Source organism: Asterias amurensis, chromosome 7 (assembly GCF_032118995.1).
Source record: "Asterias amurensis chromosome 7, ASM3211899v1".
NCBI lineage: Eukaryota > Metazoa > Echinodermata > Asteroidea > Forcipulatida > Asteriidae > Asterias > Asterias amurensis.
In genome coordinates this window covers 22165743-22191370 of record NC_092654.1, presented here as the reverse complement: position 1 = coordinate 22191370, position 25628 = coordinate 22165743, and the positions used below count along the sequence as shown (strand labels likewise).

Genomic DNA, 25628 nt, shown 5'->3' with positions numbered 1-25628 from the left:
CGTGAAGTTGTTGGTTGAAATGAGCATCGGGTGGTCAGAAGGTCAACGGGGGTTTTATTTCCTAAATTGAATGAAGAGGTGCTCTTTGTAATACATATGACAATCGCGTCTTTGTCTGACAGAAAACAATACGGCATTATTTTGACGACAGTTGAGTTTAAGATCCACTTCAAATATGGTTACATTGTTGTGGCAACATATGGTTTTCAAGAACAAAATATGACTGCGCTTTGTAAATATTTTATGTAACTGAGCAGAGTTGAAGGTTCTTCTAAATTTGTGAACATCGTCAAATATTTAGTTTAAAATATTTAGTATATTTTAGCTAGTTGTAAACCCTTTATTATGCAAAACCACAAGGAAACATTAAATTAGTTGGGGTAAAATCCATGTAATTATATATAACAATACATCTGCTATTTGTTTATTATTAATATCTGGTCATGAAACCAAGGATAACTCTAACTAAATGTAATTACTCTAGATCACAAGCCTGAGGAAACCTGTAAACATTGGGGCTTGCTATATTATGTGAACCAGAAACACTGGGTTTAACCATACTCTTCCAGTTTAAGTGCTCGGGTTCTTTTACGTAAACCACCAATCCTCGTACACGGGACCTGTACGGCTTAATGTCTCATCCAACGGACAAAACAATTATTGTAAAGCTCTACAACGACCGGGACTCGAACCCACACCCAAGTGGTGTAGCCAGAGGAAGGGGGGGGGAGTGTCCCCCTTCCAAAACATTTTCCGGTGTAAATGGGAACGGCACAATTTTTTGAAAATATATAGGGGAAAAATAACCGGTAATCCTACGTTTATTACACAACGATTATGATGTACTTCTCATTACATATATTTGATTGTAGGAGGTGTGGTTATGTCGATGGTGCCAGCTTGGCCGAGTTTCGTTCATCGCGGACACGCATTGACACCATTAGGTCAAATGGCTTGAATTGGGCCCTAATTTTAAAACAATTTCAAAGCTCCCCGCGTCGCTGTGGGACGGATAGTGCTTATGGGGTTTGGAGGGGGGGCGGATAGGGAACTACCCCCCCCCCCCCCCAATTACAAAAAGTACCCAAAATAAATAAAAAGTTAACCCGACAAGAACAAATCATCTCAAATGAATTAGGGGAAACGGTAAGGAAATTTTGGGCAAAAAGCAAAACAACAAACTGTTTTAACCGGTATTGGAAACTGATACTTGAGTATTTATCTTTGTGAATGTTCGGGCATATCAACTCACCTACTGTCCCTTAAAGACACTGGACACTATTGGTAATTGTCAAAGACCAGTCTTCACACTTGGTGTATCTCAACATTTGCACAAAATAACAAACCTGTGGAAATTTTGACTCGATTGGTTGTCAAAGTTGCAAAGGAATAATGGAAAAAAAAACACTCTTGTTGCACAAGTTGTGTGCTTTGAGATGAGACCTCAGCTGAGGTCTCTTATTCAATTCAAACATTTTAGTGAGAAATTACTTCTTTCTCAAAAACGTTGTACTTCGGAGGGAGCCGTTTCTCACAATGTTTTATACTATCAACAGCTTACCATTGCTTGTTACCAAGTAAGTTTTTATTCCAACAATTATTTTGAGCAATTACCAATTAGTGTCCAGTGCCTCGGCGCTGCCTTGTGGACCTGGTATTGGTTCCCACTTACTCTAGACACACAGAAACACAAAATCAAAGGTTTGGGTGACTGCTTAAAGGCAGTGGACACTATTGGTAATTACTCAAAATAATTGTTAGAATAAAACCTCACTTGGTAACGAGTAATGGAGAGAGGTTGATAGTATAAAACATTGTTAGAAACGGCTCCCTCTGAAGTGACTTAGTTTTCGAGAAAGAAGTAATTTTCCACGAATTTGATTTCGAGACCTCAAGTTTAGAATATGAGGTCTCGAAATCAAGCATCTGAAAGCACACAAGGTTTTTTTTAAATTTCATTCATATCTCGCAACTTCGACGACCAATTCAGCTCAAATTTTCACAGGTCTGTTATTTTATGCATTTGTTTAGATACACCAAGTGAGAAGACTGGTCTTTGACAATTACCAATAGTGTCCACTGTCTTTAAATTCTTTCAAGAAAATTAGAAGGCTCAATAAGGTTTTGAGCAAATCCTGAAATCCAGGAAAAATCCTCAGCATTCACCTGCCCTTCAAAGACCAGTAGGGGCACTTTGTGTTATCCAACATAGTCTATCATAATACATGAAACATAATATCATAATACATGAGTTTAAGCTCAATCTGTCATCAGAAAATAAGTGGGGAGGGGAGGGGTTTGAGGGGGGAACCAATCAGGCTCGCAAAATCAATTTCAAAAACTATAGTATTCAGACAAAAGTATTTAAAGGGAAGTTGTTGTCTACTTCAACCAGCACCGAAAACTAGGTAACATTTTAGGGGGACACAAGGAGGTACATGTCTCCCCCCCCCCCCCCCCCCACACCTCCCTCTCTCCCCTAGGTTGCGCCTCTGACCAAGACCATCGTTATGATGTGGTGTAAGTTATGTGTTAATATGTGCAAATGTATTTTATATTTTACCAAAGTTATGCAAACCCTTTGTACACAATTGTTTTCTTAAAGCACTGTACACGTTTGGTAATAGTCAAAGCTCACTCCTGGTGCAACCCAACATATGAATAAAATAACAAACCTGTACAATTTGGGCTCAATTGGTCATCGAAGTTGCGAGAGAATAATGACAGAAAAACGCCCTTGTTGCACAACTTTGTGTGCTTTCAGATGTACATTAAAATAAAAGGCTTCAACTGAAGCCTTTTATTATTTGAGTGAGAAATAACCTCTTCCTGAAAAACTACATAACTTCAGTAGGAGCCGTTTCTCATAATGTTTTAAACTAACAACAGCTCTCCAATGCTCGTTACCATGTTAGTTTTTAAGCTAAAAATTACTTTGAGTAATGACCAATAGTGTTCAGTGCCTTTAAGGGAAATTAAACAATTGTACAAACACTTGCAATTCCGAAGATAAGAAGTACAAGCTATGATACAAAGCCAAGACAAATCTTACTAAAACATACACATCTTTTAGGCTCCCATCACCGAGTGCTTCATTAATTGCAAATATTCTCTTCATTTATATACAACAAAAACAATTTCCAAAGACAGTTTCTTTGATAGTTTTGCCCAAACAGGCTTTAATTCCTTCAACGGAAGTTAAACAAAACCACCACCAATAATCACATTGACTACGATATTAGGATTAGACAACAAATTAAATGTAAACCCTCATTCGTGGTATATTTCATGATTTGAGTGCAACAGAAATGTGCTATTATGTTCTTCTGTCCTTAACCATTATAACTTGATAAATAAAAACTAAAAGTGTGAGTGAAAACAAAAGTGACAATAAATAAACAGAAGTATCAGACAGATAAACTGATAATTAAATAAATAAAGCAATCAATTGTTTATCAACCAAAAAACTGATACAATTACAGACTAAATTGCTTTGTAATCCTCAAATGCCATGGAATAATGCTTGAGAAGAAAATAGTTTTACTGATTTAAGGTGCTGATGGATTCTGCTGTATTCGGACACATTGATAATACAACATGACCAAAAATATAACTGGATTGCTGTTAACTGGTTAAGAGATGACTATTAATTGGTTACTGACAGTTAACTGGTTAAAGGGTGAGCATTAATTGGTTACTGACTGTTAACTGGTTAAAGGGTGAGCATTAATTGGTTACAGGATGACTGTTAACTGGTTAAGTGATGACTATTAATTGGTTACTGACTGTTAACTGGTTAAAGGGTGAGCATTAATTTGTTACAGGATGACTGTTAACTGGTTAAGAGATGACTATTAATTGGTAACTGACTGTTAACTGGTTAAAGGGTGAGCATTAATTGATTGCAGGATTACTATTTTAACAGTCATCCATTTAAAACTGGTTAATGGTTAATGATGAGTATCCACTGGCAGGTTATAGGATAAACATTAACTAGACAATTTTTGTAAGTATTTGACCGCACCATGAATGGTTATAGGATAACTATTAACTGGATACAGGATAACTAGTAATACTGTTAACTGGTTAAAGAATTACTGTTAACTGGTTACAGGATGACTATTAACTGGTTACAGGATAACTAGTAATACAGGATGACTGTTAACTGGTTAAAGAATTACTGTTAACTGGTTACAGGATGACTATTAACTGGTTATTGTATGAGTATTAACCATAGAGTTATATATAAGAACTAGAGGGCGCACTGGCCTATATACGCGACCCGGTATGCGCGCAGGCGGCCATTTTCTAAGTTGACAAAACAGGCATCGCACAGCGTGTGTTTGTGCGGCCATTTTGTAAGTTGACAAAACAGCGCCGCGTAGCGTTTAATAAACACAAACTCCAACGTGTGTTTCATATTCAATGCACGTACAGAATGGCGTGCGCGTGTCTCCTTGCGGTGCCGTCGCGTTTGTACCAGAAGCATCACCAGTGCGCCCTCAAATTCTTATGTACAACTCTATGGTATTAACTGGTTTCAGGATAACTATTAACTGGTTACAGGAATAACTATTAACTGGTTACTAGACAACTAATGGCGCCTGGTTACAGAATGATTGTTAAATGGCGTTAGATCAGTTAACTGAAACAGCTTGATGGTTAAAGGAACACGTTGCCTTGGATCGGACGAGTTGGTCAAAACAAAAGCGTTTGTAACCGTTTTTTATATAATGCATATGGTTGGAAAGATGTTTTAAAAGTAGCATACAATGATCCACACAAGTTTGCCTCGAAATTGCGTGGTTTTCCTTCTACTGTGCGAACTATCACCGTCGGCCATTTATGGGAGTCAAAATTTTGACCCCCATAAATGGCCGACGTGTTAGTCGACGAGGTAAAAGGAAAACCACGCAATTTCGAGGCATGTTTGTGTGGATCATTGTATTCTACTTTTACAACATCTTTCTACCCATATGCATCCGGTTACAAACGTTTTTCAAAGACCAACTCGACCGATCCAAGGCAACGTGTTCCTTTAATGAAGACATGAGTTAATCAGGCAGTGCGATCTGTTAAGAAATAATATAGAACAAAAACTGTTATTAAGTATCTTCCAACACCTATAAAACTATTAGCTGAATCCATAAATCCATCATTCACTATACAGAAGGGCAAACTTGAATCTAAAGATTGTATAATTGGGGCTGAATATCAGTGAACATCAACAAGCATTTTATAACTCTGTATTAAAATGTTCTATCAAAATCAACCAACTCTTTAACACAATATGTAACAGACCGTAGTCACCATTGTTTGGCATCATTTTATTACCCGAAACCGCATATTAATTTTGTTATTTATTGATACGTAGCTGTAAAATATAACTTTTGCGCAGCATTTTGGGCAACAGAAGTAAGCAGAATTGTAAATGTTATTCCAAAGATAGTCAGTTACAGAGATCAACAGGTTAAATAAATCTGATCAAATAGCATGAAATCTAGCTCCTAACAATAAAAAAAAAACAGAAGATGCTGCTCCAATTGAGTGCTTAGAGTTTTATTAAAAACCAAACAACCCAAGAGGTCTAATCAGACAAGTTTCTTGAAACCAGTAACTGGACCCCACCATCAGAACAATATATCACAAGTACTTACCAGACATGGCAGAACTTCCAGAGTCCATAGTTGTGTAGTCCCCCAGTGCAGTAACCACAGTAAGATACAGGTAGGGGTGTCGGATCGTGCCAAGTCAACAAGATGTGTTGGGAACTGCTGTAACTGTAAAAGGCAAAACAAAGAAGACGTGGCTGAGCTTTCAACTGAAATAATGTACTTTACTAAAGAATTTTGTGCAAGAGGTTTTTATGCTCTCAGCCAATCTAAGTCTTTTTTAAAGGGAAGGTACACTATTGGTAATTGTCAAATACCAGTGTTCTCACTTGGTGTATCTCAACATATGCATAAAATAACAAACCTGTGAAAATTTGAGCTCAATTGGTCATCGGAGTTTGGAGAAAATGATGAAAGAAAAAACACCCTTGTTGGACGAATCTGTGTGCTTTCAGATAGGAATAAAAGACTTCTAGCTAGAAGTCTTTTGTTATTTTAGTGAGAAATTACCTCTTTCTCAAAAACTACGTAACTTCAGAAGGAGTCGTTTCCACAATGTTTTATACTATCAACAGCTCTCCAATGCACCAAGTCAGTTTTTAAGTTAATATTTGTTTTGAGTAACTACCACATGTGTACGTTCCCTTTAAAGGCTAAAAAAATTCAGCATCTTGTGCGAGACAAACTCTGCTAGAGTGACGATGCATTTACACATATGAGTTGACTCCCACATTGTTTTAACAATGTGGGAGTCCACTCATCATAAAAGAGTTGCAGCAGTAAGCAAGTTTGGGTGAGCGACTTGTCTCGACCAGAAACTGTGGTGTAGCTCTTGAATTGACCATATCGACCATGCTCCAGTGCTTGGTCCGCTGTAGTCAATCACCCTGTGTGTTTTCTGGTTAGCCTAGTCGGTATAGTCAAGTCTAGTCGCCACCCTAATTTGCTCCTAATAGTCGCGTGTGATGAGGTGCAAGGTGTCAAAGTTCAATAAGCGTAAATACTGTACGTACCTGATAGTTATGGTTCCATCTGCTCCGATAGTAACATAGAAGCTTGTGTAGGAATAGTAGTTCAAGACCCATGGGTGGACAGCGTAAGCTACCGGATCACATCCTTGGCATCGAGCTATGGTAATCTGCATACCATACGCTGCACCAATGATGATCTCATACATGTCAGGTAGGTTGTGGTTCTCAGCTGAGAAGGCTAGGTACACGGTGCTGGTTGCATAGACCTAAGAACCAATAATAATAATATTAATTTAATAGATGGAAATTTGCATCCAGGATAAAGAATATTAATTTTGGTTTTGCCCATATACACTGATGTGTTCAAGGATTTGGGTACTTTTTCTAACACAAAACACAATGTCCACAGATTTACATTAAACTTACACCGTTTAAAGATAATGATAGTAGAAAGCTTCACTGAAAGTATAAGTTGCTAAGGTGCTGTAGTTTTTGAGAAATGTGTAAAACAATGTCATGAAAATACCTTTTTACATGCTAAAATAACTTTCATCTCATGACCACTGAGACGAAAAATATTTAGATTACATTGTTTTACTCATTTCTCAAAAACTACAGCACCTCAATATTTTCAGGGAAGCTTTCTACTATCATTATCTTCAAACTGTGTAAGTTTAATGTAAATCTGTGGACATTGTGTATTTTGTCCAACAAAAAGTACATAGACCCTTTAACACTGTATACTCAGTACTTATAACTTGTATATTTGCATACTCAACATTTAGTACTTATAACAATAATAGTGTGGATTTATAAAACTAATCAATTTTAGAAAAATGAAAATGATAGAGAGTTTGTAGTTAAATGAAATATATTGTAGAGTGACTTCTATGAATCAAATGATGTTTACTCCAAATCCTAAAACATGTTTCTCTTAGTTTTTCTCAAAAAGTTTATTGGATTCAGCTGTACATCTTAATAAACTTGTAGCTATGACAATCAAGATACAACTTTTAAATTAGAGTTACTGCGCTGAAAGAAACAATACCAAGTTTTAGCTGTCATATATTAGTTAAGAAACAAAAGCAGAGCACAAATTATTTGGGTACCAGTCAACTCAACAGGTATAAAAAACTATACAATTTTTGATGTGTAACCCACTTCTGCAAAAACATTTTCTGTGCAATTTGGGTGAAAGAAGCTTTTTAAAAATAATTAGTCTACAATTTGAGAAATATTCCCTTGTAATCAGTTTTTCACTATTCTCTCGTGACCCAGATGACAGATCGATCTCAAACTTCTACAGGTTTGTCAGTTTGTGTATATGGTGGATTACATAAAGTGCTTACGCTACCGGCAACTTTTTTTGCTAGCAAAACCAATTCAGTAATGTTCCTTTAACCATACACTTTGGGGAGGGGGTGGGGTAAGCGTGGGGCAAAAACATCATTGGGGGTCTATTTAAGGTATCAAACTGTTCATTTCTGCATTTTTTGTATTATTGAGAGAAGGGCAAGATGGGGGGTGGGGGGGTTGCAAGGGTACTCAGCCAGAGGGAGGGCAAAATTATCTTTTCGTTAAAACAGATTGCCCTGGATTACCTCGAAATGAACGGTGTGGCTCTGGAGGAGTCCAAGATTCCAGATGTACTGGTAAGGATCGGCACCGACTGAGTAACCAGGAGTGTAGGCATCACAATCTATTCAAATGAATCAAATAAAGACGTGAGGAGAAAATACAACCACATAATAATAATAATAATTTATTGAATTTATATTGCGCTCTCTCCAGGACCAGCCTGTACAAGGGCGCATCACAGTAAAAAAACACCATGAGAAACAACACAGAAAAGTTTAGGAAAAGGAACACTGGTCAGTAAAAATCAACAAAATAGAAATCAAAGCTTTATTGACAAAAAAGGTGCATGAACACTGTAAAACAGTAAAAAAAACAATGCAACTTAGGTACAATAAAGCATGGTAACAGTGGTAAGAGTTATTGCTGATGAAAACATCAAAATCTAGGATCCAAAGTTTAGAAAGGTACATCCTAGGATTAATTTAGTCTTCACAGTTCTTTTAGGAACAGTATCCTCAGCACTAGAGAAGTAGATCAAAGAGCAGGATTTCTTTGAAAGTGGGAAGTAAAAGCTGATTTTCTTTGCAGACTGACTTAAAAAGTCTGAATTCAGAAAAAAGTCTGAAAATGTACACCACAGTGTTTTGTTTTATTTTATTCGGTATTGTTACATCGATTTGTTTATATTTTTTGTTTATATTTGTTATTTGTTTTTAAATTTATTTCCTTTGTCTTTTATTGTTTATTCTATTTTATAATTTAATGTAGGCTTTTGCTTTTAAAATATATTTTTAATATATTTTCACAGTCGTTCATGGTGGTCTGTTTCTGTTCCCTATTTTATTTTATTTAATCTTCAATGTATGCTTTAATTTTCTTTCCTAAGATGATTCTATTTTAATTGTTAACTTTGTACAAATCAGATTGTTTTTATATAGGCTATATGAATATTTCTTATTGTTTTTTATCCTTTCCTGTAATTGGCGGCTCGTCCGCTGTTGATTTGGACAAAAAATATAATATAATAAGAATAATAATGCAATTTTTAAAATAGCTTCCATCAATGAAACATGCTCTTGGGTGCTCCACAATTTTATAGGAACATTAAAATCTATACAGGTATAAAACCTTACAGAAAATACAGTTAAAATGAAATGTCCACAAATCAAAAAAGTACAAACAGTTAAGATAAACACTAATTCAAAAACCTGGCATTGCTTAAGGGTGAGAAGAAGCAGAAAGCCTGACTTTAGCCTCAAACAACCTTTGATAAACAAGACTAAGTAATAGTACATAGTAATTATTGACTTACCAGAGAGCTGTGGGTAGGAAAAAAGCGGCGGTAGTCCTCCGTACTCTGTAAATAATAAGAAGAAAAAAATAATAATAAATCAAGACAAATGCAAATTCTATTTAAGTTTCACATTTACTCAAGTTGATCCTTTCAGGATTGTTGAGAAGATTTCTGTGTTCTACCAAACTTGTTAAAAGAAAACAAAATTCAGAAAAGGTGTTTTGAAGAAAATATATATTAAAAAAGAAAAGCGTGGAAGGGAACCAGTTCAGCAAAAGATATCAGGAGGTATTTCTCTCTAATAACGAGAAGTCCCCTTGATCCCCAGAGGCAGCAGTCCGCTCATAAGCAGGACAGTTTTTTAGAACTGAGAAGTCTCCCGACTTCTGAGAAATCTACTACCCCTAGTAGAATATATAAAGCAAGACAAGTTCTCAAAAAAAATATACTCTACCCAGCAACTAGATACTACATGTAGATATACACATGGTGTTACCGCAAAATAAATATACAATAAAATGTCTAAAATCCCAACTAACCTATTTCTATTACATAACTTTTTTTTTTGAAGCGTTTTTGAGTCAAGTGTTTAAGAAAAGAACGGATCCCTTACCAACATTGCAGAACTGCCAGTATCCAATGATATTATAGGATGTTGTGAAACCGAGATACTTAATCCATAGTGGATCAGGGTCGGTGTAGGTCAAGATGGCTTCGTAGCTTCCTCCTAAACCAACGAGGATCGTCCCATGATGCCATACGATCCAGAAGGTTCGGTAGTCTTGTGCTGATAAAACGCCAGAAACTGCCGCCTGATCAATAAGAAAGAAAATAAGGATAACAAATCTTCAGGAAACAGTCAATGCACAAAGCAGAGGCCATTTTTAAAAAATTCCAAACTCTGCTTGCCTAACCTATTCTAGCGAAAACCTGCCTACTCAAACATATATAGTGAGTGAACAATTCACCGACCATGTTGCAGCCAGCAACCACACCACAAACGGCTTCAGACAATGCCTCGGTTATTGATACAGAACCTGACAAAACACAAGACACAGGGGGGGGGGGACACTCTCAACAAAGACAACGGGGCATACAGAACTTTTATGACCACCTAGTCCGAACCAAAGCTCCAGGGGTGGATTTCACATCTCCTAGGACTAGTCCTAAGTTAGGACTAGTCCTAACTCTTTGTGAAATCGACCCCAGAACTCTGGAGTTGTTTTCCAACACCTTAGGGATGCAAACGAAGAGATCAAAACACCACCAAGCTACCCCAGTGGCTAGAGGCAATTGGAATCCTCTGCAAATAGCAGTGTGTACTCCAACGATCTCATATATATGTGAATTTTTGCATCAGGGGTTCGAATCCTACCCGAGTGATTTTCCTGTGGATTTCTCTTCACAGAACTTGGGAAAGTACTGAGTATACAGTGCGTTCATTGGGGTAAGGGTAAAACCAAATCACATTCTCTATCCCCGATGCAATAATTTTCATCCTCTTAAAGGCACTGGACACTATTGGTAATTGTTAAAGGCCAGTATTCTCACTTGGTGTATCCCAACTTGCGTAAAAAACTAACCTATGATAATTTTGCCTCAATTGGGCATCGAATTTGCAAGAGAATAATGAAAGAAAAAACGCCTGTGTTGTATTACTTTGTGTGCTTCAGCTGGTCTTTTATTATTTTAGTGAGAAATTACCTTTTTTGTCAAAAACTCTGTTATTTCAGAGGTAGCCGTTTGAATGACTTTTATTCTAATTACAATCTTACCGAGGCGACAAACTCTCCACCCTTCTGTCGCCTGAGGAGTATCATACTATTGTCATATCCTCCGAAGATGATCTCATACATGTAAGGGAGGTAGTTATTCTCAGCAGAGAGAGCAATATGGACATAGCTGTGGGCTTGGACGGCAAACGTGATGTAGTTGACCTGGAGATGTCCGAAGACAAAGTCCCAATTGCCGTTTCCGACAGTCTCATATACGTAATGGCACGCTGCACAAAAAATGGAAACAAGTCAAGTCTTTTATTAATTATCCAAATAATAATATGCCATTCGGCTAAAATGGAACGCTCTACATAAAATGTTTAAAAACTAGAAGAAAGAAAATAGACTTTTCAAAAACATTGGACACTATTGGTAATTGTCAAAGACCAGTCTTCTCACTTGGTGTATCTCAACATATACATAAAATAACAAACCTGTGAAAATTTGAGCTCAATTGGTCGTCGAAGTTGCGAGATAATAATGAAAGAAAAACACACTTGTCACACGAAGTTGTGTGCGTTTAGATGGTTGGTTTCGAGACCTCAAATTCTAAATCTGAGGTCTTGAAATTACTTCTTTCTCGAAAACTATGGCACTTCAGAGGTAGCCGTTTCTGAGAATGTTTTATACCATCAACCTCTCCCCATTACTCGTCACCAAGTAAGTTTTTATGCTAATAATTATTTGGAGTAATTACCAATTACCATAGTGTCCACTGCCTTTAAACTAAAAACACGCGAGGAATACTTACAAACACAAGGCACACTGGTGCAAGCAGTTATGATGGCATCAGAGGATTGAGCCCACTTGTTCTTGGCAGCCGTTGAGGGCAGCAGATTAGCGCATACGTATTTGTATTTAGCTGTAGAGCAATCTACAGAGGTCAAGTCCAGGTCGACAGTCAGTTGGGTAAAAACGGACTGAATGTTGTCTGTGATGTCCAGCTGCTTCTGAGCTACGGAAAGCACAGCTTCACCAAAGGCTGCAAGGATAAAACCAATAGTTATTTGAAAATAAGGACCACCAATATCGCAAAAAGTATAAAAAGGATAAACTTTAGAACTTAACCCTGTATGAAATACATATTAACAACAAATAGCACATCTTTGTTTCTCATTGAGAAAACAAAAGCCTCTACCTCACTTTGCTTTCAAAAAGACAAAATTGACCTTGATCTTTGTTTGCCATTTTCAGACAGATTTTCTCAACACCATCAAAAGAACCCTCCAAGTTTTGGATACATTGGTCGAGGTTGAGTGTGGATTAAAATGTCTGCACCATGATGAAAGTTAACGGAACATTACAGAATTGGAATACAAAAATCATGAAGGTTACAGGTTTACATAAAACTTTTAAGGTCTAATGATGATGATAGTGGAAACATCCCTTGAAATATTTATGTCTGAAATCCCATTCATGTATGTGATGAGAAAAAATTTATCTAATTTGGCGATTGGAGTTTATTGCTCAGTGAGCATTTTATTCTCTGTTTTTTGGGCATAGATGTCATGCAAAATGTATAATCGGTTTTTCACTATTTTTTTGTGACCCAGATCGATCACAAACTGCTACAGGTTGGTCAATTTATGTATATGGTGGATTACATAAGGTGCTTACACTGCCAGCTACTGGTTTATTAGCAAAAACCAATTCTGTAATGTTCCTTTAATACGATTGATCCCAACCTCTATTTACCTGTAGGATAGTCTCCATGCAGATTCTGTGCCAAGTACACCACAACCAAATAGCGATCATTGCCGGCGCTGTTCACTGCGGGTGATGATCCAGGGCTAGGGGTGAACTTGAGGTCAAAGGTCACAGAGGTGACTCCTCCACCAACGAGGTAGTCTGGTACTCCAACAACCAACTGATTAACGTTAAGCTCCACATTGGCTGAGAAAAAGACAGAAAAATTGAAGGTGAAAAATTTCTACACAAGACCTCACCAGATGATTTCAGTAACACATTAATAAGCAGCAAAAAGAACTTGTTCTTTAATTTTGTTTGTCCTTTGTTCATGTTATGACCGTCTTGTGTTTTTGGAGTTGTTGTTTTTGTTTATTTTCTATAAAAAAAAAACATATATAAAAAGTAAATAAAAAAATATTTAAAAAAAAAGTATAAAAAAAGCACTTACGGACACAATAGATGGGAGTGCATATAGTGTTGATAGCGGTGGGTAGTTGGGCCCAGAGGCAGCGTGACGGATCGGCAGGTTGGATGTCGATGCAAACATCCCAGATATGAGTCTCATGGCAATCGATGTATTTCAAGTCAAACTCCACATCAACCTGGGGAAGGTGAAATATAATGACAACGTGTAGACTTGGTTTCAAGTTTGTGATTGTGTCATTTTTGTCTGTCTGATAAATATTATACATTGCCTGAAACAGTGCCCTCTTAGAGTGTGCTTTGAAATAAATTTTGATTTGAGTACTTGAATACTTCGGGGTCTGAGGAATTTTGTTGAGGATTTTAAGGGGGGTACAATGTACTTCTCTGTAGAGGAAGAAACAGCATTTTCAAGTATGGGAACATTGGGTGACACCCTCTGCCATTGAGGGACACCCTCTGCCAAATATCGGGGATGGTATTAATAAAGAGGAAAACAATGGAAGAAGGTTAAAGACAATCCCTCGTCAATCTACATACCTCAGCCATCATGAACTGCTCTCCGTTTATCAACGGCTGCACTTGGAACTTCTTCAAGATATTCCCCTTTGTCGTTGCCACGGGGCCATTGCCCTGCGCATCGATGGACAGCCATGTCGTGATATCGTAACGCTCGAGGTCCGTTGAAATCACGTTGATGACGTCGGCTCCTTCGGTGGTGCTCAGGAAGATACAGAGGAAGACATTGGCGATTCCTCCATCATGGATGATGAGACTGGTTGGCCAGTCTATGGTCAGTGTGTCAATGTTGATGTCAATAGATTCTGTGGGGAGGGGAGGGGGGAAGAGGTAAAGATTATGGGTAAACTTGTAATTTATATATCGTAGGAGGTCCTGTTTTCGAGGTGTCCCTAATATCGTGGCAAATCTTTTACCTCTCTGTGCGCGATGTAAACAGTCCCTAGATAAAAATTGTGTGGTTTTATTTGCCAAGCAAAAAGTCTCCTCTTCTTTGACCAAAACTTAGAAACACGTAAGGCTCCACTGGTCATTTGCACTTGTAAATGCAAAAAAGTTGGTATTTTAGGCATTTCTACAAGGTACAAAAATATGTCATAATGTTGAGGCCATAAAAAAATATTTGCCCACCGAAAAAGTTTCATCAAACGCTATTTCAATTCACAATTCATGATGATCAAAATCATGTGACTGAATGTTTTGCTGAGCATTCTTAAAGAAAAATACAGAGGCTTAAAGAAGCCATGTGCCTTATATCATTTTCTAATATTTTTTGAGATTTTTATTTTGTAACCCTCAAATCAATACTATTATTTATATTAAAATTTAAACATCAGCTTGTTGATTCAATTATCACTGTTTATTAATACGCTTTATTATAAATATTAAGAAAAAAAGTAGAAAAAAAATTAAATAGAAATCAGATTTTGAAGCCAGTAATTATTCACACTTTTTATTTTTGTTTTTTTTTTAATATTTTTTTTGCAAGTTACCATGGTAATTTTAAAAATTTAATAAAAAAATATTTTGAATAAAATGAAGGCAACTGCTGGCTATACAGTCATACACAGAGTCTCAAAGAACACTTGTAGTCACTGCAGATGTTTCTTCCATACGGCTTCACCGGGAAACCATACTTTCTTGTTTGCCGTGAAAATAGGAAAAACTCAAAACAAACAGGGCCAGTTGAAGTCATCCAAGATCGGTGTGTGGTGTGAACATTTCAATGTTCATCAAGTTTTAATATATGTTTGCATACTTCGTATTAACAAATGAAGATAATTAGGGCATCGGTTGATATATTGCATCATTATTTTTTTCCCAATTCAAAGAAAAAGGCATAATAGCGTGATAACTGGTAAGCAGAGGATACACATTTCATTTTAATATTTCATTGTTCCACATAAAATGTAAGAGCCAACCATTGCAGTTTACAAAACTTTACAGAGTTTTTGGTAGTTTTCTTTTGCCCTTTTTTAAACCACGACTCTGATTTGGGCTTCGCTCCTTGGGCTCTGACTTTGGGTAAAAAAATAGTATTTTCAAAATAAATGACAGAGCATATGTCAAAGGCCAAGCCCAGCAGTCAAAAAAGGCCTATATTTAGCCCCTTGTGTCGACCTTTTAAGGCACCACACCTTAATCCTTGTTCAGTTGCTGAATAGGCTTTCAAATAGTACAAGCGTAGAACTAGAAATATATGATGGATGACATTTCTGCAGTACTGCAAGTATTTTAGATGATGGACTGTTCATTTAAAGGGTTTAAAGTGGCACTCACCAGCACAGCATATAGGAAAGCAGCCAATCTTAATTGCATCATCTGATTGCTTCCACACTTTGCTTGCTTCAAGCGATGGCTCCAGCTCTGCACAGAAATGAGTGTAAATCCCTCCAGCACAACTGACCCCTGTGAGGTCAAGGGTCACCTCCAACCCAGTGAAGGTTGATGTGACGCCGTCGGTGATATCCATGGAGTCTTGGGCTGGGGTCAGGATGGCGATTGCCGCTGCGACCTTGACCGTCCCAAACTGATCTTCTGACAGGAAACCTTTGACCTCATAGCGGTCCAATCCTGCGCTGTTGACTGGCGCCGCGGAGCCAGGCGAGGGGGTAAAGTCCAGGTCGAAGGTCAGCTCTTGGAGAATACCATCCGTGATGACTGCATCCAGAGGTACTGTCACAACCACTGAGTCCACATTGAGTTCAACATTAGCTAAAATAAAGGAAAAACGTTACAATCACGTTACAGTCACTTGTATCTGTTTGAGAGTAGAAAGGAATAACAGACTCTTAAAGCCTCGTACATAGAGGCAATTGCCTCTGTTGCCCCCTGGTCATTGCCTTGGTGCCCCTTCAAGTGTTCCAATAGAAATTTACGATTTCCTCAAAGAGAAGCCCTTTACAAAGGAGGAAAGGCCTTGGTGCCCCTGATTATTTTACAAGGGAAAGAAAGTTTGTAGTCTTCGTAAATTATTTTCCAGCCTGACAAAAAGTTCATTATGAAGGAGGCAACTTAAATAGGAATATGGTTCCCCCCTTCACAGTCCGCAAAGATGTAAGCAACTAAGAGCCTAAATGGTAGAGCAGAATGCACTACCTTCCCAACTTTTTTCCAAGCAATGATGGTTATAAAGTGCCTTGCTCAATCGCTTAAATGTCATGGTCAGCTTCGAACTCACACTCTGCTACTGACAAGACCAGAGCTTGGGTCCAGTGATCTACACCGCTCAGCCACGAAACGCCACGTCTTAAACTTTTAACTCACATGAACAGAAGATCGGGGTGCACATTGTGTGTACAGCTTCAGGGGACTGGCACCATGACTCAGCGCATGCCAATGATGAGTCTAAGGTGACACATAGATGAGAGTAACCAGCCTCGTGGCAGTCTACTCCTGTCAGATCGATTGTGAACACAATGTCATTGAAGAGAGCTTCCACGTTGTCCTCTAAATCCAGAGCTTTGACCTACATGTATGGTGTAATTTTGAAAGTTATTCTTACAGATAACGTTAATTGCGGGGCCTGATTTCCATTCATTGTGAAGATTTAAAGTCAAAACAGTCGGGCATCTTATAAGGTCGGCAGAGCAGCTCAATCATGTAACTTAAAGACTTAAAGGTGAGCAGCAGTATTTTGTAAACAATGTGCTACCGGATTGGCAACCAGCGAAGATCTTTGAGAATTGGAGGGATATGGTTGTGGTTTTTTGATAGAGTACCGTCATTACCAGAGTTCTTTTTTCTATCTTTAAGATGTGTCTTTCTGACAGATAAAAACATATCTGTTTACTTTGCACAATAATTGTTGATTTCCTTTTACAGCGCATAGGGACCTCACAGTGATATGCGCTATATAAGAATGGTTTTATTATTATTATTATTATTACAAACGTCTATTATTATTATGATTGCTATTAGAAATACCAGGTGAACAGCAGAGCAGTTAAAGCTTTAACGCTGCCTTACCTGTACTGTCAGTACGCCGTCAGGAACAGGTACTGGTTGGTTTCCCTGGTCATCCGTAGCCAGGACGGCTGTGAATGAGTATCGGTCAACCCCGCATGCATTGATTGGTGCTGATGAATCGATAGTAGGTGTGGCCATGACACTCACAGTGACTTCATTCACTTCTTCATCGCAGAGGATCAGAGTGTTTGGAGAGTCGATTCTCACAATGTCAATGTTGACCTCCACAGTGGCTGGTTTTTAAATTAAAAAAACAATTGTTAGTGCCAAAATCATCCCCTTATTTTGTGTAAAGCCCCCCCCCCCCTTGACAAGTAGTAGTTCCACCTCTTGTTGTTGAGACTGTGATGAAAACCCTGTTTCTACAACCTCTCTGAACGATAATATCAGTTTGTAATACCAGTGGTTTCTGATGGGCAAGACACCTCTCTAAAGTGGATCCTAGAGTCTTGATTTCACCAGTAAAGCTGACTTTAGTTAATTTATTTAGTGAGCGTTGGATACTAAGTTTCTTGCTTGGACACAAGTGTCAAGACTGGCACTTGAACACCAACTCTGCTGATCAGAAACACCAGAGCTTGAGTCCAGCGTGTTTGCCACTCAGCCACAATACACCACTATAATAACTAGCACCTATTGCATTCATATGTAGCCAGACCAAGACACTCACAGCGAGAATAAGGAACAATACTCACATTTGCAGGTTATAGGTGCACATCCAACTCTAATAGCTGGTGGTGCTTGGTCCCATTTCTCGTCATCCAAGGCGACTTGGGACGGTCCAAGATCAATGCAGATATACTGGAATTGACCTTCAAAGCAACTGACCTCCGACAGGTCAAGGGTCACATCAACATTATCAAAGAGGTTATTGACAAGGTCGGTGATGTCTTGTGACTGTTGACTGGGTGTAAGGTCAGCGTCTGTTGAGGGTGATGGGTTGCTTCCATCGGAATCGGTGGCGAGGAAGACTTGAATCCTGAAAAGAGTTTTGAGAAAGGATTACGTTTTTTTTTCTTCAATTTTTATATTTGAACATTTGTTGCTTAATTCGATTTTCAATAACACCAAGTGTATATCCTCTCGCTACATGTATGTAGATTTTGTTGTAAAGTAATGTAGGTCTTGCCTTTTTCTACTGCTGCGGAGTAAATTTTAGAATTTGGGAGACTACTAAGTTCTGAAAAGAACGAGACTACTAAGTTCTGAAAAGAACTTTTCTGCTTATTACTAACTGGGCGAGAGGTTGGAAATCTGCCGGGACAAATATTTTGGCTATTTTAGCCTGCTCTAGTTGAAATACTGGAACCAATTAAGAACTAACTCCGCAGTAGTGAAGTTATTTAATGAAAAGTGTCCTCGATCCACCTAGCGAAAATAGTAGTCCCTGCTGATTTCCTACCTTCCGCCTAAGCAAGACCTAGTTCCCAAAGAACAAAATCTACACAACAAATTACATATAAACATGTTGTTACCGCAAACCAAATATGCATTGATCCTTCACCATGCAATGTCTAACAAACTATAAATTTATTAAAAAGAATTGGAGAGAATTTAGGAAGGCAAACAGGAACCAAAAGTTGTTTTCTTGAGTAATCGAAGTTTAGGTTTCTGACCTGTAGCGATCATCTTCCGCGGCATTCACCACATCAGCCGAGTCCTCAGTGGGAATGAAAACAATGTCTAGCGTGACTTGTTGAACTCCACCATCTTGTATCAGAGCATCTGCTGGAATGTCAACAGTCACCTCTTGCACATCCAGCTGAACATGGAACACTGGCAAAATAAAAAAAGTAGGAAAAACAATGTGGTGGTAGTCAAATTTTATTTGAAAATGTGCCGTTTGTTTAAGAGCTGAAAAGGTGTGAAAATGTTTTCAAAGACTTTCAATGAACATCTTGTAGGTTGGATATTTGATGTTGTTCATGAAATTTAGAGCTATTAATTTTTTTTCTCTTTGAAAATATTATTGATCTCACGCCAAACTATTAAGTGTATAATTTTTTATAATTTTTCAACAACTGGAAAATAACTTGAGAATGCTAAAAGATACCCATTAACAGCTTGATTTGGGGGTTTAACAAAGACAAATTTACTAGAGAGGGACTTGAACCAACAAACTCCCGACAAATGTGCCGGTGCTCCACCAACTGAGCTATCTATAGCTCAGTTGGTAGAGTGCCTGCAACTTAATCCGGAGGTCGTTGGTTCGAGTCCCACTCTTGTCAATTTTTCTTTGTTTAACCCCAAATCATTTAAAATTTACACAGTCAGCTACCCTTGTGATTTATAAAAATATTTGATACATTAACATTTTTTTCGGCTCAACAAATACCACAGCTGCAGTTAGTTTGATGAGAGAAAAAGGCAACCCCCCAACAAAAAATCAACTTACATCTCTCGCAGAACTCTCCTCTGTAATATGGGTTACAGAGACAAGTGTATTTATAACAATCGACAGGGTCTGGCACACAAATACCCCCATTGACACACTGGTTGTCTGCACAAGGATCCTTATCTGATTACACAAACGAATTGAGAAGAAAAACATTAATCATAAACTAACATGTGGGTTTTTAATGACACACTGACGTCAGCACAGGAATCCTTAGTCTGATTTACAAAGGATTGGCAAGAAGAAGAAGAAAAACATTAATAATAAACTAGGCATGTTGGTTTTCAATGCGAATGAAAGTAAACTTCTGAACAGCTCATTAATATTCTATCTGACTAGCAGAGGTCCAGTGGTCTTTTTTCACAAAGCACTAAGATTCATCTAAAGATGGAATGTCACCAAAGTGATATGGTTTGTGCCACCAGACTTTGCCACCAGAATTTGCTTCCAAATTAAGATGGGTTTGTGACCTCTGACATCACTCGAAAACCATAACATGATTCATGCGCATACCGCAAGGCAAAACCTCCTTGTTTTGGCAGCCAGCTAGAAAGTACACGCAACCTTACCATGACTACGCGTCTTTTTGTCCAGGCGAAACATGACGTGTACAGTGTTTGGTCAACAGAGGGCGGTTTGAGTGTAAACATAGGTCACATCGTCTATATATTAATCTTAACTCTTTGTGAAATCAAACCCTGATCTATCAAATAAAGTATTCCAAACGAAAATTTTATGCTGCTCATTGATTTACCTGATTAAGGTACAAAGTGTTAACAAAAACTATTCCCATATTTCATGAAAAAAAATTCAAAGCCATTACCTTCCACAGTGACAGTGAATTCACAAGTGTTTTCATTGCCGTTTCCATCCGTTGCAGTGCAGGTCACCGTTGTGGTACCCAACGGGAACGTATATCCGGATGCAGGGTAGCACACAATGGTTGGGTCAATGTCAGAGTTATCCGAGCCAGTAACAGTGAAGGCAACAACAGCTTCATTCAGACATTCGTCCTCTTTCACAACAATGTCTTCGCTGCAGTAGATGTTTGGTATCTCCTCATCTGTTAATGATCAAGTGTGTCAAATAGCCTAGTGTCAAAGATATCTTAAAGAGAAGGTTTGGGTTTAACTAATCAATCTTAAAATTAAAGGAACAATACAGTCTGAAATGTCATATTTTATTTGATGAGAAACAAATAAAACAAACTTCCTGTTTAGAGTTTATCACTCAGTGAGCGTTTTGCAAAATCTGTTTTCACTATTTTCTTGTGACCGAGATGGCGACGATCCCAAACTTATACAGGTTCGTCAGTTTATATGTATATGGTGAACAACATGAAGTGCTTACACTGCCTGCAAATGTTTTTCAAGCAAATACCATATCTGTCATGGTCCTTTAATGGCAATCGTAACTTGAACAGCTTTCGATAGTATCAAGCATTTTTGAGTGTCATTCTGGCTCAAAGTAACATGGTTATGAAAAAGATGTAAGTTTTTATCCCTGCGCAAAGATCTGAGAAACGTTACGCTCAGATATAAGTTTTAAAGATTGTGTAATCCAATTATGGATTATTATTCCTAAGAGGACATTACTGCTCCGGACTTCCAGCAATATCTCAAAAAACACGATAACTTTTTGAAAACAAATTTACACAATTCAACTTCATTTTATATATCTAAATTTATATAAGATTAAACCAACCAAATGATTCCAAAATCCATAGGTGTACTTTCCCTTTTAATAAAGTAGATAAAAGTTTTCCAATACAGAGCGCCCCCATATTTGGTCTAAATATTTTAGCATTCCTCAAACCTAACACTTTCTAAGTGAAGTTGTGAATGTTTTCTTGAGATAAAATCGTTCAATTGACAAACAGAGATAATTCTAAACTTACCCTCTACAGTGATTGTAAATGAACATCTTGCTTCATTTGAGGCAGCATCTGTTGCAGTGCAAGTTACCGTGGTAACACCAATAGGGAACTCATCTCCAGAAACAAGTCCTCCATCAGCAACACACACAATGGTTGGCTCAGCCCCAGAATTATCTTGAGCTGTGACTGTCCAAGTAACGACAGCTCCTGGTTGGCCTGCATCGGTCACCGAGAAGATGGGAGCTGGACAATAAATAGCTGGGACTTCTTCATCTGAAGGTATAAGACAATAATTAAGACATCCGTTAAACAGCTGGTTGATAAAAGTCATTGGAATTGTACAAAATGGTCTGAATCCAACAGTCTGAAAAGAAGACTAGAACGTACCAACAACAGTCACTGTGAAGTCACAAGCAGCTGAATTTCCTGCATCATCAGTTACTGTACAAGTCACTGTGGTCACTACATCCAGTGGAAATGTAGAGCCTGATTCAGGAACACACACAACGGTCAGTGATTGTCCAGAATTATCAGTCACTACTGGATCTAGCCAAGTGACCACAGCATTGTTTACTCCTATGTCAGTTGGTGCAGTCATGTCAAGTGGACATGTGATCGTTGGAACTTCTTCATCTAGAAGTAAAAGAAAAAAAAAAAAGTAAGAATCAATATGAAAAACCGCGACAACTTTTTGAAAAGAAATATATAAAGGTTAATTTTAGATTTATAAAGGATTAAACCAATTAATGGTTCCAAAACCCATAGGTGTACTTTCTTTTTAATAAAGTAGACAAAAGCTTTCCAATACAGAGTGCCCACACATTTGGTCAAAAATGTAAAGCTATCCTCTAAACAAAAACTTCTGACAGGAGTCAGTACTGGCCCACAGTGATTTACACTGTATACTTTCGACTCCATCAAGGAATCTTCGACCAAGTTCCATGCTTCTCCTCATTGAACCCAAGTCTCCACAAACCTGAGGTGACAGGTCGTTTTCTTCTGCTGCGCCACGCATCTTGAATTCTCTACCACTTAATCTTAGATCTTGTCTTTGTACCACAATTCAAAATCTCTTCTCAAATTTTATCTTATGTCACAGATTTTCAAGGACTTACTTTGTTGTGTCTGTTTTCTTTCTTATTGTTTTTGGTTTTTAATTGCGCCTTGACGCCCAGCAGGGTGGATATGTGCACACGACAAGTTTTTAATATTATCATTTTTTTTTTAATTATTGTTATGTGGAATATGAAAAGTTTTCTGGACATAAAATAGTTGAGTTGACAAATGTAGAGAGAATTCCAAACTTACCCTCTACAGTGATTGTAAATGAACAGCTTGCTTCGTTTGAGGCAGCATCTGTTGCCGTGCATGTTACCGTGGTAACACCAATAGGGAACTCATCTCCAGAAACAAGTCCTCCATCAGCAACACAAACAATGGTTGGCTCAGCCCCAGAATTATCTTGGGCTGTGACTGTCCAAGTAACGACAGCTCCTGGTTGGCCTGCATCGGTCACCATGAAGATGGGAGCTGGACAATAAATAGCTGGGAATTCTTCATCTGAAGGTGTAAGACAATAATTAAGACATCCGTTAAACAGCTGGTTGATAAAAGTCATTGGAATTGTACAAAATGGTTTGACTCCAACAGTCTGAAAAGAAGACTAGAACGTACCAACAACAGTCACTGTGAAGTCACAAGCAGCTGAATTTCCTGCATCATCAGTTACTGTACAAGTCACTGTGGTCACTACATCCAGTGGAAATGTAGAGCCTGATTCAGGAACACACACAACGGTCAGTGATTGTCCAGAATTATCAGTCACTACTGGATCTAGCCAAGTGACCACAGCATTGTTTACTCCTATGTCAGTTGGTGCAGTCATGTCAAGTGGACATGTGATCGTTGGAACTTCTTCATCTAGAAAAAAAGAAAGGAAACAAAATTTGAATCAATATGAAAAACCGAGACAGCTTTTGAAAAGAAACCGACACAGGTTAATTTTACATTTAAATAGGATAAAACCAAACAACGATTCCAAAATCCATTGGTATAACTTTCTTTTTGATAGAGTAGTCAAACAAAAGTTTTCTAATACAGAGTGCCCACAAATTTGGTCGAAAATTTAGAGCTATCCTCACACCAAAAACTTCTGACAGGGTTCGTTACTGGGCCCACAGTGGTTTACGCTGTACACTTTACCGACTCCATCAAGGAATCTTCATCTAAGTTCCATGCTTCTCCTCATTGAACCCAAGTCTCGACACTCATGGCGTGACAGGTCTTTTTCTTCAGCTGCCCCCAGACCTGGAATTCTCTACCACTTAATCTTAGATCTTGGCTTTGTACCACAAAATTCAAATCTCATTTCAAAACTTATCTTATGTCACAGGTTTTCCAAGGACTAGTTTTGTTATGACTGTTTTCTTTTGATTTGTTTCTGGTTGTACTGCGCCTTATTGCCAGCAGGGTGAAATATGTGCACATTACAAGTCTTTACAATTATTGTTATTATTATGTGGAATTGTAAATGTTTTCTGGAGATAAAATCGTTGAGTTGAAAAATTTAGAGATAATTCTAAACTTACCCTCTACAGTGATTGTAAATGAACAGCTTGCTTCGTTTGAGGCAGCATCTGTTGCCGTGCATGTTACCATGGTAACACCAATAGGGAACTCATCTCCAGAAACAAGTCCTCCATCAGCAACACACACAATGGTTGGCTCAGCCCCAGAATTATCTTGAGCTGTGACTGTCCAAGTAACGACAGCTCCTGGTTGGCCTGCATCGGTCACGGTGAAGATGGGAGCTGGACAATGAATAGCTGGAACTTCTTCATCTGAAGGTGTAAGACAATAATTAAGACATCCGTTAAACAGCTGGTTGATAAAAGTCATTGGAATTGTACAAAATGGTCTGAATCCAACAGTCTGAAAAGAAGACTAGAACGTACCAACAACAGTCACTGTGAAGTCACAAGCAGCTGAATTTCCTGCATCATCAGTTACTGTACAAGTCACTGTGGTCACTACATCCAGTGGAAATGTAGAGCCTGATTCAGGAACACACACAACGGTCAGTGATTGTCCAGAATTATCGGTCACTACTGGATCTAGCCAAGTGACCACAGCATTGTTTACTCCTATGTCAGTTGGTGCAGTCATGTCAAGTGGACATGTGATTGTTGGATCTTCTTCATCTAGAAAAATAAAGCAAAACAAAGTTAGAATCAATACAAAAAATTGCGATAACTTTTTGAAAAGAAATTTACATCTATAAGCTGATGCTCATTGTCCACAAAGCACTTAAGGGACACTGGACATTATTGGTAATTGTCAAAGACCAGTCTTCTCAATTGCTGTATCTCAACATATGCTTAAGATAACAAACCTGTGAAAATTTCAGCTCAATCGGTCATCGAAGTTGCGAGATAATATTGAAAGAAAAAACACCCTTGAAGTTGTGTGCTTTCAGATGCTTGATTTCGAGACCTCAAATTCATAATCTGAGGTCTCAAAATCAAATTTGTGGAAAAATACATCTTTCTCGAAAACTACGTTACTTCAAAGGGAGCCGTTTCTCACAATGTTTTATACTATCAACAGCTCCCCATTACCCGTAACCAAATAAGGTTTTAAGCTAATAATTATTTTGAGTAATTACCAATAGTGTCCACTGCCTTTAACAGCAATGCTCCCAACTACATGTATATATCTCAGAACTACTGAAAGTTTACACTCAATCAAGGAATCTTCGATCAAGCTTGCAAGCTTCTCATCATTAAACCAAAGTCTCGACACACCTGGGATGACAGGTCGTTTTCGTCTGCTGCACAACATATCTCATAATCTGGAACTCTCTACCACTTAATCTTAGATCTTGTCTTTGTACCACAAAATTCAAAATCTGTTCTCAAAACTTATCGTATGTCACGGTTTTTCAAGGACTAATTTTGTTGTGTCTGTTTTTTCCCCTCATTTTGTGGGGGTTTTACTGCACCTTGACGCCAAGCAGGGTGGATATGTGC

The 25628-nt window shown here is 38.0% G+C and overlaps 1 protein-coding gene across 1 annotated transcript in view; it reads right to left on the bottom strand.

The window, feature by feature from the left end:
* The window catches only part of LOC139939594 (uncharacterized), a 43204-nt gene that overhangs the window by 1869 nt on the left and 15707 nt on the right, over nt 1-25628 (bottom strand). The window contains exons 18-40 of the mRNA XM_071935612.1: nt 24555-24800; nt 24189-24440; nt 23275-23520; nt 22909-23160; nt 21988-22233; nt 21622-21873; nt 20548-20787; nt 19725-19847; nt 18946-19105; nt 18025-18308; nt 17330-17562; nt 16628-16829; nt 15641-16075; nt 13883-14166; nt 13368-13521; nt 12926-13123; nt 11982-12212; nt 11231-11457; nt 10069-10267; nt 9474-9518; nt 8185-8282; nt 6626-6849; nt 5658-5780 (exon numbers count right to left, since the gene is read on the bottom strand). Of these exons, the coding sequence (XP_071791713.1) occupies nt 5658-5780; nt 6626-6849; nt 8185-8282; nt 9474-9518; nt 10069-10267; nt 11231-11457; nt 11982-12212; nt 12926-13123; nt 13368-13521; nt 13883-14166; nt 15641-16075; nt 16628-16829; nt 17330-17562; nt 18025-18308; nt 18946-19105; nt 19725-19847; nt 20548-20787; nt 21622-21873; nt 21988-22233; nt 22909-23160; nt 23275-23520; nt 24189-24440; nt 24555-24800 (4954 nt within the window). The remainder of the gene's footprint in view (nt 1-5657; nt 5781-6625; nt 6850-8184; nt 8283-9473; nt 9519-10068; nt 10268-11230; nt 11458-11981; nt 12213-12925; nt 13124-13367; nt 13522-13882; nt 14167-15640; nt 16076-16627; nt 16830-17329; nt 17563-18024; nt 18309-18945; nt 19106-19724; nt 19848-20547; nt 20788-21621; nt 21874-21987; nt 22234-22908; nt 23161-23274; nt 23521-24188; nt 24441-24554; nt 24801-25628) is intronic.